The sequence below is a fragment of the Phocoena phocoena genome, chromosome 1, assembly GCF_963924675.1.
Source record: "Phocoena phocoena chromosome 1, mPhoPho1.1, whole genome shotgun sequence".
Taxonomy (NCBI): Eukaryota; Metazoa; Chordata; class Mammalia; order Artiodactyla; family Phocoenidae; genus Phocoena; species Phocoena phocoena.
The window spans coordinates 178,178,254-178,190,915 of record NC_089219.1 but is presented as its reverse complement, the minus strand read 5'-3'; the positions used below and the strand labels follow the sequence as shown (position 1 = coordinate 178,190,915).

The 12,662-nt window shown below is 36.8% G+C and overlaps 1 protein-coding gene across 3 annotated transcripts in view; it reads left to right on the top strand.

Moving 5' to 3' along the window:
* UCHL5 (ubiquitin C-terminal hydrolase L5) overlaps nucleotides 1-11,939 on the top strand; it is a 46,857-nt gene extending 34,918 nt beyond the window's left edge. For 2 of the 3 annotated variants that reach the window (XM_065872686.1, XM_065872699.1), the window contains 2 exons: nucleotides 6,786-6,884; nucleotides 11,657-11,939. In XM_065872686.1, coding sequence (XP_065728758.1) covers nucleotides 6,786-6,884; nucleotides 11,657-11,701 — 144 coding nt within the window. In that variant the 3' untranslated portion in view covers nucleotides 11,702-11,939. The remainder of the gene's footprint in view (nucleotides 1-6,785; nucleotides 6,885-11,656) is intronic. The other variant, XM_065872694.1, reaches the window with a different exon arrangement.
* Nucleotides 11,940-12,662: the final 723 nt, after the last annotated feature.

The window sequence follows — 12,662 nt, the reverse complement described above, 5'->3', positions numbered from 1 at the left end:
TCTTTCAGATTTTTCATCATTAGTGTATAGGAATGCCAGAGACTTCTGTGCATTAATTTTGTATCCTGCTGCTTTACCAAATTCATTGATTAGCTCTAGTAGTTTTCTGGTAGCATCTTTAGGATTCTCTATGTATAGTATCATGTCATCTGCAAGCAGTGACAGCTTTACTTTTTCTTTTTGATTTGGATTCCTTTTATTTCTTTTTCTTCTCTCATTGCTGTGGCTAAAACTTCCAAAACTATGTTTAAGAATGGTGAGAGCGGGAAACTTTGTCTTCTTCCTGATCTTAGTGGAAATGGTTTCAGTTTTTCACCATTGAGGGCAGTATTTGCTGTGGGTTTGTCATATATGGCCTTTATTATGTTGAAGAAAGTTCCGTCTGTGCCTACTTTCTGGACGGTTTTTATCATAAATGGGTGTTGAATTTTGTCGAAAGCTTTCTCTGCATCTATTGAGATGATCATATGGTTTTTCTCCTTCAATTTGTTAATATGGTGTATCACATTGATTGATTTGCATATATTGAAGAATCCTTGCATTTCTGGGATAAACCCCACTTGATCATGGTGTATGATCCTTTTAATGTGCTGTTGGATTCTGTTTGATAGTATTTTGTTGAGGATTTTCACATCTATGTTCATCAGTGATATTGGCCTGTAGTTTTCTTTATTTGTGACATCTTTGTCTGGTTTTGGTGTCAGGGTGATGGTGGCCTCATAGAATGAGTTTGGGAGTGTTCCTCCCTCTGCTATATTTTGGAAGAATTTGAGAAGGATGGGTGTTAGCTCTTCTCTAAATGTTTGATGGACTTGGCCTGTGAAACCGTTTGTTCCTGGGTATTTGTTCGTTGGAAGATTTTTAATCACAGTTTAAATTTTACTGCTTGTGATTGGTCTGTTCATATTTTCTGTTTCTTCCCAGTTCAGTTTTGGCAGGTTGTGCATTTCTAAGAATTTGTGCATTTCTTCCAGGTTGTCCATTTTATTGGCATATAGTTGCTTGTAGTAATCTCTCATGATCTTTTGTATTTCTGCAGTGTCAGTTGTTACTTCTCCTTTTTCATTTCTAATTTTGTTGATTTGAGTCTTCTCCCTTTTTTTCTTGATGAGTCTGGCTAATGGTTTATCAATTTTGTTTATTTTCTCAAAGAACCAGCTTCTAGTTTCATTGATCTCTCCTATCGTTTCCCTCATTTCTTTTTCATTTATTTCTGATCTGATGTTTATGATTTCTTTCCTTCTGCTAATTTTGGGGGTTTTTTTTGTTCTTCTTTCTCTAATTGCTTTAGGTATAAGGTTAGGTTGCTTATTTGAGATGTTTCTTGGTTCTTAAGGTAGGATTGTATTGCTATAAACTTCCTTCTCAGGACTGCTTTTGCTACATCCCATAGGTTTTGGGTCATTGTGTTTTCATTGTCCTTTCATTCTAGGTATTTTTTGATTTCCTCTTTGAATTCTTCAGTGATGTCTTGGTTATTAAGTAGTGTATTGTTTAGCCTCCATGTGTTTGTACTTTTTACAGACTTTTTCCTGCAATTGATATCGAGTCTCACAGCACTGTGGTCGGGAAAGATACTTGATACGATTTCAATTTTCTTAAATTTACCAAGGCTTGATTTGACCCAAGATATGATCTGTCCTAGAGAATGTTCCATGAGCACTTAAGAAGAAAGTGTATTCTGTTGTTTTTGGATGGAATGTCCTATAAATATCAATTAAATCCTTCTTCTTTAATATATCTTTTAAAGCTTGTGTTTCCTTACTTGTTTTCATTTTGGATGATCTGTCCATTGGTGAAAGTGGGGTGTTAAAGTCCTCTACTATGATTGTGTTGCTGTCATTTCCCCTTTTATGGCTGTATTTGCCTTATGTATTGAGGTGCTCCTATGTTGGGTGCATAAATATTTACAATTGTTATATCTTCTTGCATTGATGCCTTGATCATTATGTAGTGTCCTTCTTTGCCTCTTGTAATAGTCTTTGTTTTAAAGTCTGTTTTGTCTGATATGAGAATTGCTACTCCAGCTTTCTTTTGGCTTCCATTTGCATGGAATATCTTTTTCCATCCCCTCACTTTCAGTCTGTATGTGTCCCTAGGTCTGAGGTGGGTCTCATGTAGACAACATATGTATGGGTCTTGTTTTTGTATCCATTCAGCCGGTCTATGTCATTTGATTGGAGCATTTAATTCATTTACATTTAAGGTAATTATCGATAAGTATGTTTCTATTACCATTTTCTTAATTGTTTTGGGTTTGTTACTGTAGGTCTTTTCCTTCTCTTGTGTTTCCGGCCTAGAGAAGTTCCTTTAGCATTTGTTGTAAAGCTGGTTTGGTGGTGCTGAATTCTCTTAGCTTTTGCTTGTCTGTAAAGGTTTTAATTTCTCCATCAAATCTGAATGAGATCCTTGCTGGGTAGAGTAATTTTGGTTGTAAGTTCTTCTTCATCACTTTAAATATGTCCTGCCAGTCCCTTCTGGCTTGCAGAGTTTCTGCTGAAATATCAATATTAATATTTCTGCTGAAATATTAACCTTATGGGATTCCCGTGTATGTTATTTGTTGTTTTTCCCTTGCTGCTTTTAATATTTTTTCTTTGTATTTAAATTTTGATAGTTTGATTACCATGCGTCTTTGTGTAATCTCCTTGGATTTAACCTGTATGGGACTCTGTGCTTTCCGGACTTGATTAACTATTTCCTTTCCCATATTAGGGAAGTTTTCAACTATAATCTCTTCAAATATTTTCTCAGTGCTTTTCCTTTTCTCCTGGAACCCCTATAATTCAAATGTTGGTGCATTTAATATTGTCCAGAGGTCTCTGAGACTGTCCTCAATTCTTTTCATTCTTTTTTCTTTATTCTGCTTTGCAGTAGTTATTTCCACTATTTTATCTTCCAGGTCACTCATCCGTTCTTCTGCCTCAGTTATTCTGCAATTGATCCCTTCTAGAGAATTTTTAATTTCATTTATTGTGTTGTTCGTCATTGTTTGTTTGCTCTTTAGTTCTTCTAGGTCCTTGCTAAATGTTTCTTGTGTTTTCTCCGTTCGATTTCTAAGAGTTTGGATCATCTTTACTATCATTGTTCTGAATTCTTTTTCAGGTAGACTGCCTATTTCCTCTTCATTTGTTAGGTCTGGTGGGTTTTTATCTTGCTCCTTCATCTGCTGTGTGTTTCTCTTTCTTCTCATTTTGCTTAACTTACTCTGTTTGGGGTCTCCTTTTCGCAGGCTGCAAGTTCGTAGTTCCCATTGTTTTTGGTGTCTGTTCCCAGTGGCTAAGGTTTGTTCAGTGGGTTGTGTAGGCTTCCTGGTGGAGGGGAGTAGTGCCTGTGTTCTGGTGGATGAGGCTGCATCTTGTCTTTCTGGTGGGCAGGTCCACGTCTGGTGGTGTGTTTTGGGGGTGTCTGTGGTCTTATGATTTTAGGCAGCCTCTCTGCTAACGGGTAGTGTTGTGTTCCTGTCTTGCTAGTTTCTTGGCATAGGGTGTCCAGCACTGTAGCTTGCTGGTTGTTGAGTGAAGCTGGGTCTTGGTGTTGAGATGGAGATCTCTGGGAGATTTTCACCGTTTGATATTACGTGGAGCTGGGAGGTCTCTTGTGGACCAGTGTCCTGAACTTGGTTCTCCCACCTCAGGGGCACAGCACTGACTCCTGGATGGAGCACCGAGACCCTGTCATCCACACGGCTCAGAAAAAAAGGGAGAAAAAAGAGAAAGAAAGAAGAAGATAAAATAAAGTTATTAAAATAAAAAATGATTATTAAAAAAGAATTTTTTTAGTAATAAAAGAAAGAAAGAAAAGAGCAACCAAACCAAAAACCAAATCCACCAATGATAACAAGTGCTAAAAAGTATACTAAGAAAAAACGGACAGAGAGAACCCTAGGACAGATGGTAAAAGCAAAGCTATACAGACAAAATAACACACAGAAGCATACACATACACCCTCACAAAAGAGAAAAAGGGAAAATATATATATATATTGTTGCTCCCAGAGTCCACCTCCTGTATTTGGGATGATTCGTCGTCTATTCAGGTATTCCACAGATGCAGGTACATCAAGTTGATTGTGGAGATTTAATCCGCTGCTCCTGAGGCTACTGGGAGAGATTTCTCTTTCTCTTCTTCGTTCGCACAGCTCTTGGGGTTCAGCTTTGGATTTGGACCCGCTTCTGTGTGTCGGTCACCTGAGGGCATCTGTTCTTCGCTCAGAGAGGACGGGCTTAAAGGAGCAGCTGATTCGGGGGTTCTGGCTCACTCAGGCCAGGGGGTGGGAGGGGTACTGATGCAGGGTGAGCCTGCAGTGGCAGAGGCCGGCGTGACGTTGCACCAGCCTGAGGTGCGCTGTGCGTTCTCCCGGGGAAGTCGTCCCTGGATCCTGGGACCCTGGCAGTGGCGGGCTGCCCAGGCTCCCCGGAAGAGAGGTGTGGATAGTGACCTGTGCTGGCACACAGGCTTCTTGGTGGCGGCAGCAGCAGCCTTAGTGTCTCATGCCCGTCTCTGGGGTCCGCCCTGTTAGCCGCGGCTCGCGCCTGTCTCTGGAGCTCCTTTAAGCAGCGCTCTGAATCCCCTCTCCTCGCGCACCAGGAAACAAAGAGGGAAGAAAAAGTCTCTTGCCTCTTTGGCAGCTCCAGACTTTTTCCCGGACTCCGTCCCGGCTAGCCGTGGCGCACTAACCCCCTGCAGGCTGTGTTCACACCGCCAACCCCAGTCCTCTCCCTGCGTTCCGACCGAAGCCCAAGCCTCAGCTCCCAGCCCCCGCCCTCCCCGGCGAGTGAGCAGACAAGCCTCTCGGGCTGGTGAGTGCCGGTCGGACCGATCCTCTGTGCGGGAATCTCTCCACTTTGCCCCCCGCACCCCTGTTGCTGCGCTCTCTCCCGCGGCTCCAAAGCTTCCCCCCTCCGCCACCCACAAGCTCCGCCCACGAAGGGGCTTCCTAGTGTGTGGAAACCTTTCCTCCTTCACAGCTCCCTCCCACTGGTGCAGGTCCCATCCCTATTGTTTTGTCTGTGTTTTTTCTTTCTTCTTTTGCCCTACCCAGGTACGTGGGGGGTTTCTTGCCTTTGGGAGGTCTGAGGTCTTCTGCCAGCGTTCAGTAGATGTTCTGTAGGAGTTATGCCACATGTAGATGTATTTCTGATGTATTTGTGGGGAGGAAGGTGATCTTCACGTTTTATTCTTCTGCCATCTTAAAGCTCTGCCTGATAAGCTTTTTTCAGAGAGTGAAAAGAGTGAAGGAAAGTTCGAATTTTGTAGGACTTTGGAAATGGTTCTTATTCAATTTGTCATGTTTGTCACAATAGAAAAAGCAGTTTTTCATTTTAAGCTCAGTTGAAGGCAGGGATTGTTCTTTTTCTTTCTGTTGCTTACCACAGTGTCAGGATACTGCTTTGCAACACACTTAACAGCCAGCAATGTGATTTTTAGAATACATGGACCTTGGACTAGTAGGATTTCTTCAGGTGGAAGTGGTAGGGACTGGCTCCAGAGTATTTCAGGCAGGAAAAAGGAGGGCTGAATATATGGTGACAGGAAAGTAAGGGATGAAAACTTGAATGTTATCTTCTATTTTATGTGATATAAAAAAACCCTACCTATTATTCATATATTCTTATGCAATGTTGTTACATAATTAACTAATTTTTAGTAATTATCTAAAATAAAACTAAGTTTTTAGAATCTTTGCTACATTGTTGGAGAATGCTTTGTTCAAAAAAATAAAATGATTCTCATATTGATATAAAATGAACACGTTAAAATTTTCGTTCATTAATTGAGCAAACCTGTAAGACTATTTCAACTATTTCAAAGAAGTCAAAGAAGCTCAAATTTATATGAAGTATAGGAATATTGAAACGAATTCACAAAAGATGGAAACTTTTTTCTTCCCCTATGGGAAGGGAAGTAAATTGAACCTCTACCAGACAGTGAAAGGTTGCAATCACGTAACTTGGGAGAGCATACTTTAGACAATGCAGTTTTCCACTGAAGCACAGACATTCCCTACAGTCTATTTGCTTTTGGTCAAAAATAATGTCAAAGAAAGATTGTTCTTAATCACACAATAAAGCTGGTCTCATTAGGCATGGCCTTATTTACATAGGTGTAGTAGCAAGAGTGTTAATTTATCACATGGGCCTTCTAAGTTTGCTTTCCTGTTTTCTTTTTTTTTTTTAAGATTTAATTTTATTTATTTTTGGCTGTGTTAGGTCTTCGTTTGCTGCGAGTGGGCTTTCTCTAGTTGTGAATGGGGGCTACTCTTCATTGCGGTGCGCCGTCTTCTCATTGCAGTCGTTTCTCTTATTGCAAAGCACAGGCTCTAGGCACGCAGGCTTCAGTAGTTGTGGCACGCAGGCTCAGTAGTTGTGGCGCACAGGCTTAGTTGCTCTGTGGTATGCAGGATCTTCCCGGACCAGGGTTTGAACCCATGTTCCCTGCATTGGCAGGTGGATTCTTATCCACTGCGCCACCAGGGAAGTCCCTCTAAGTTTGCTTTCATAAGTTAAGTTTTCATAAATGATCTCAGATTAGACTTTTAAAACCCTCTGTTATTTGCTAAGCCAAGAGTAGGAAGCAGCACCCAGGGAACTGTCTCCATATGTTTTATTGTAATTAGTCTTTATTCTCAATCGCAATGGAAGTCTCATTATTTCTCATATTTTTTTTTATGGGAATGGAGGATCTTCTTCCATTACTATTTTGAGTTGGAGACAAAAATTAAAATATCAGAAACTTAGTGAAAATACAAAGTTACTGTGGTTTGATACATGTTTTATTTTCAGATTGAAAATATCAGAAGGAAGCATAATTATCTGCCGTTCATTATGGAATTGTTAAAGACTTTAGCAGAACACCAGCAGTTAATACCACTAGTAGAAAAGGTAAGTATTTTACTGGCGAATACTTAAATTAGATTTAGATTCTCCAAAAAATGTTTTTTGGCTTGAGAAGAGATAAAATTGGTTGAAGCTTTTTATTTTCATTTTTTTGCTCTTACTTACTGTTTTTCATCTAGAGGAACATTAGTTCAATCTAATATTGCAAAATAAAAATAAGGAATTGCATTACTGCTTTAGCTTTCCAGAATCCTTAGTGTCAGGAATTCAGGTTGTGCTATATTAGAATGAAATGTAAAACATTTTTCTTTCTTTAGCTGAAAACAAATTATTAATTTTAGTTATTGAAATAATAGATTTTTCTTATTTAACTTAGCAAAAATTTGAATTATCATCAAATTTACTACTAGAATGAAGGGGAAAAAACATAACCTAGCCTAAGAAATAGGTTTTCTTATTCCTAAGTTATTACTCTTTCCACTGAGGGAAAACTAGCATAGGTTAGTGAAAAATTTGGACCGTTAACTTAAAGACCAGAATACATGGTAGGTTTTTTTTTTCCTTATTTTTAAGTTCATGAAGCAAAGATACATTTCAACTGAGCTGCTTGATATCATCATAAATTCTAAATAATACAAGATGTGAGTTAAGGTTTTTATATATACATTATTATCTAGATCCTGAACATGTGCTTCAACTTTTAGCATTAAATGTAAAAATTTACATTTAAGAAAATTTAGAAGAGGACTACTAAGTCTTCTCTTTTCCATATAGGTTTTTCTATTCATGTATCTCAGGGTGTTAAATCATGAAAGTCCAAGATGGGAAACTGATTTTTAAAGTTTTAGATTAACAATTAGGGTCCTGTGATCCTCAGAATTGCCTGGTTAACAGAGTACCTCGATATTATATTCTTTGTATGAAACACTATGAAATATTTCTCTGTAGAAAATATTAAACAAAATGAAATATAGACTGTTATGCTCAATTGTATGATGTATCAGGTATTAAGTATAGATAAATATTATTAGGGACCAGACAAATGTTATTAGAGAAATTTAAAATATATATGTTGTGCTTTAAAATTGGCCTGTGAGTAAACTTTTTTGGGCAAATTAAGAAAAGGACCATTCTTATTTGATTTTAATGACAGTATATTTCCATAATTTTTTAAAAAGCATAGATAGAGTACAATAGCTTTTCAGCTTTTACATTAGAACCATAATTCCTTAGTTCACATTATTTTGGACACAGGGTGGCAGTATATGAATACCTAGTGTTAGTGGAATACCAACTCAAGTCTCTTCTTGTGTTTGCATTTGTTTTATTGAATATAATACAAAGACATTATATGTCTGTTTTATTGAAAGGGTAGTTACTGACTTGCTTGTTCTTTGACTAATAATATTGTACAAGCAATATTGAGATATATTTCTTTCTGTATAGACACTATACAGAAAGATACTGTATATGCAGTATCTTTTATGTGCCTAGATTCTGAAGGGAATTCAGATTCATTATTTGATTAAAATTTTTGAAATGTTTTGATTATTTATCCAACATTTATCTAGCTGAAACTATATTTGAGGCAGTCTCTTAAAAGTCAGTGGATATACACATAATTAAGATACATTTTTCTGTCTTAAGCAACTGAGTTGGGGAAAGGAATACATGATTATAGTACTCTGCTGCATAGTATTATTCTGATAAGTGCTAGAATAAAGTCATGCTAAAGATTCTGGGGGGTCACAGCGTAGCTCCTAAATAGCTTTATGCCACTTAAAATTTCACGTCCACAAATTTTGAATCTGTGGTTAGAATTAAATGCTTAATTTCTGCCAATAATCAGCTTCCTTAGCACAAATATATTTTTGTTCATCTTATTTTGAAAAAAGAAATCATATATCGTATTGAAATATCACTTTCTGCTGGTAAATGCAAATGTTAAAAATTAAAAAAACAATAGATTAAGATTACATTTTACAATTATATCCAATATAAAGACTTTAGTAGTGAACATTACTTAATAAGTAATACTTCTAAGAAAAGAATTACATGTAGAATTCAGAAATGGATTATTATGTCAGAAATCCCCCCCTGGGCTTCCCTGGTGGTACAGTGGTTGAGAGTCCGCCTGCCGATGCAGGGGACACGGGTTCATGACCCGGTCCGGGAAGATCCCACATGCCGCGGAGCGGCTGGGCCCGTGAGCCATGACCGCTGAGCCTGTGCATCCGGAGCCTGTGCTCTGCAACGGGAGAGGCCACAACAGTGAGAGGCCCGTGTACCGTAAAAAAAAAAAAAAAAAAAAAAATCCCCCCCTTTCCCCCAATGCCAAGTGAAAGAAGAAAAGATGTGGCTAGTCTAGGCAGTGTTGCTACTTGCTAAAGCCATCCAGGATCAGATTTCTGAGTAATTGGAGGCAGGTCCTGACTGCCTGTGATGGTGTGGAAGTATTTGACCTGTGGAAATCTTTTCATTTTACAAAATAACAAAGAGTGAGGACTTTGCTTCTCCCAAGAGCATGCGGCTTTAATGAATTAGGTTAAGATATTGCCGTGTAAGTGTTCTTGTTCTATGAAGCTTCTGGTCTTATCTGATCAGTTCATTGAGTATACATTACATAAAGATTGCTCAGGAGGTAACCTAAAAATATAAAGTTATAAAACTTCTTGTGCCATATACCAAATCTCTTCCTTAAAATATAAAATAAAATCAGCTATATTAAGATTCCATTTGTAAAACTTTTATTCAGATACATTTACAATTCTTTTCAAATTTTATCTCAACCTTTATATGTATTTCTGAATCATTGTCTATCCCAGGTTTTTAATAACCACCAATAACCTACCATAATTTAGAGTCACAGATTTTGTTGCTATGGGGGATTCAAAGCACAGTACTGAATTTTGTACAGATTTTACCAAGACGTTATAATTCAGTTGGTAATAAATAACTAATCTGCAGAACTTACTTTTTCTATCTCTTAATAGAAATAAGGTAGAAGAATAAAGTTATCTGCAATAATACATACATTAATACCTATGATTACAGAATTATTTGACTTCAGTCAGCAATTTTTAGTATCTCACTAGCACACTAAATAGAAGGAAAGTATTTCTTAACAGTGAACATTTTTTTCCATGCTATTTTGAAATACAGTATTTTTTATTTTTCAACAAAGGCAAAACAGAATACAGGCTTTCAGTTTATATCTCAGATATGTTACTTAGCTGTTATGTTATTAGCTGTTGCTTTTAGGCAAGTTATTTACTTTATTATAGAATCTATTTGCTCATCTATAAATTGGTAATCACACTTCACATTCTTAAGGATTAAATGAGATAATATTGGTCAAGTTCATAATATGTGCTCAATAAATGGTGGTAATTATTTTTAACTTATTTAGCTTACCCTTAGTTTTATCTGAATTATATAGTTTAATACATGTATGGGTACTCTGCATTATATGTCTTTGCTTTTTAAATTATGTTGTAAAATTTATGTCATTAACCAGTAGATTGATTCCTGTTAATCCTAGTAAACTTCCTGTATATTCAGAGATCACTAAGAAAAGAGGTACATATTTTTATTTCCAAATTATATCTAAAATTGAATAGTATTTTTATTATTTGGAAACAGAAGACTTCTTTGAGAAATTGTACATATCAAATTACAAATTATGCTTGTTATTAAAAATGTTTATGCAAGTAATTTAAAATTTTTTATATGGTATGTATAACATATTTCCTCTTAATATATTCTAATGCATTGCACTTAATTTTATCATATGGTTGTACGATAATTCTATTATCATTATAATGCATTATAAAAAAAGATTATAGTTGTTCTTATTAAAGAAGTTTTTTTCTTAATTGTATAATAGCAAAAGTCTTTTTTTTAAAAGGAATTTGTTTCTTTCTGATTCAAGTGCCATAGTGGAAAGAACATTATATTCTAGTCTTCTAAAAATCTTGCTTCTCAAAGTGTCACCTGAGGACCAGCAGAATTGGCATCACCTGAGAGTTTGCTAGAAATTTAGATCCTCAGGCATTTTACCAATTCAGCCTGCATTTTAACACAGTCCCCAGGTCATTGGTCTCTACATTAGAAGCACTGCTATAGAATATGTGTCTGACCTCTTGAGGTTTTGTTATAGATTAGCTGTGTGACTTGGTCAAGTTTGATAACACCTGTAAACTCTGGCTTCCTCATCTGCTAAAAAGTGAAATAGAATTACTGTGTTCAAGCTCTATACTTGTTACGAGGTTCAAGTGAAACTTGTGAAAACATTTTTTTGGTCTTACATGAGCGAAAAAAACCTCACTTATATGTGAGGTTTATCAACACTATGGGTATATAATCCTTAGTTATGTTAAACTCATGTAAACTATTATGTTAAACTCATTTATTCAAATATGCAGAGATTAATACAGGACTTTTCATATACTCAGTTTGTATGAGAAATGGGCACACATGTAAATATATTGTTTTGAAATAGTTATGAATGAGTATGACTTTATAGGATGAGTAATTTTGTATTTTTTAATTGTTACCATTATAATGATACATTTCAACTTCAGGTAAGAAAGAACTGCAAACCAAGTATGACCCTTTTTTATTGAGGGCAAAGCATAACTATAGCATTGTCCAGGAGTAGTCTGTTGTGAGTCTTATAAAAGATAATTCTCTAGAAATCTTGCAAACAACGCATCTCAAGCTTTTTAGCTTAAGAATGCCCTCTTAGACACATTTCATTTTAATATGAACTGGAACAGGCTTTTAAGATTTTATAGTATACTATCTTTAATTTCTAGGCAAAAGAAAAACAGAATGCAAAGAAAGCACAGGAAACCAAATGAAGAAGATGCTTTGGGATGTGTACCCATTTCTGCTTCTGCACTTATTTTCAAGGAAACCATTAAGTATAAAGAACTTTGAGCAACATCCTAATCGACTCAGCGCACGTTTGGCAATAGCCCCAGTCTGTCTCGTCTTCAGTGCATGGATTCATAACCTCTCCCTGCCTGCATCATGTGCATGTGGTGCATATTAAATAAAAGTGGTGTTCAGAGCACTTGCCCAAATCCCATTATATGACATTGGATCTGAGAACTCCTGTTGGTTCTCTGGATAGGTAACTACCGTAATGAACCGTAATGAACTACCGTAATGAACTACCGTAATGAAAATGGACAAATGATATTCTCTACCTGTAATTGTTATAATTTTCCAATTTTCCAGCTTGGTTAAATGCTTAAAATTTATAAATGTCAGATCTATTAAATGGAGTCTCTTCTCATCATTAATGAAAAAAATCAGTATTTCTGTCTTTGATATCTAAATAATTTGAAGATTTAAAAACTGAATTTTATCTTCTATACCAATTATTTGTAAAAGCTTGATTTTAAAGGAGATGATTTGAAAAGAACAGAAGTATAGTTTCTGGGCTTCCCTGGTGGTCCAGTGGTTAAGAATCTGCCTGCCAATGAAGGGGACATGGGTTTGAGGCCTGGTCTGGGAAAATCCCACATGCTGCGGAGCAACTAAGCCCATGTGTACCACAACTACTGAGCCTGCACTCGACAGCCTCCGAGCCACAACTACTGAAGCCCACGCGCCTAGAGCCCGTGCTCCGCAACAAGAGAAGCTACCGCAATGAGAAGCCCGCACACCACAACGAAGAGTAGCCCGCACTCAGTGCAAGTAGAGAATGCCCACGCACAGCAACAAAGACCCAACACAGCCAAAAATAAATAAATAAATAAATGTTTAAAAAAAAAAAAAAAGCATAGTTTCTAGTGATTTTCATTGCTACCAGTA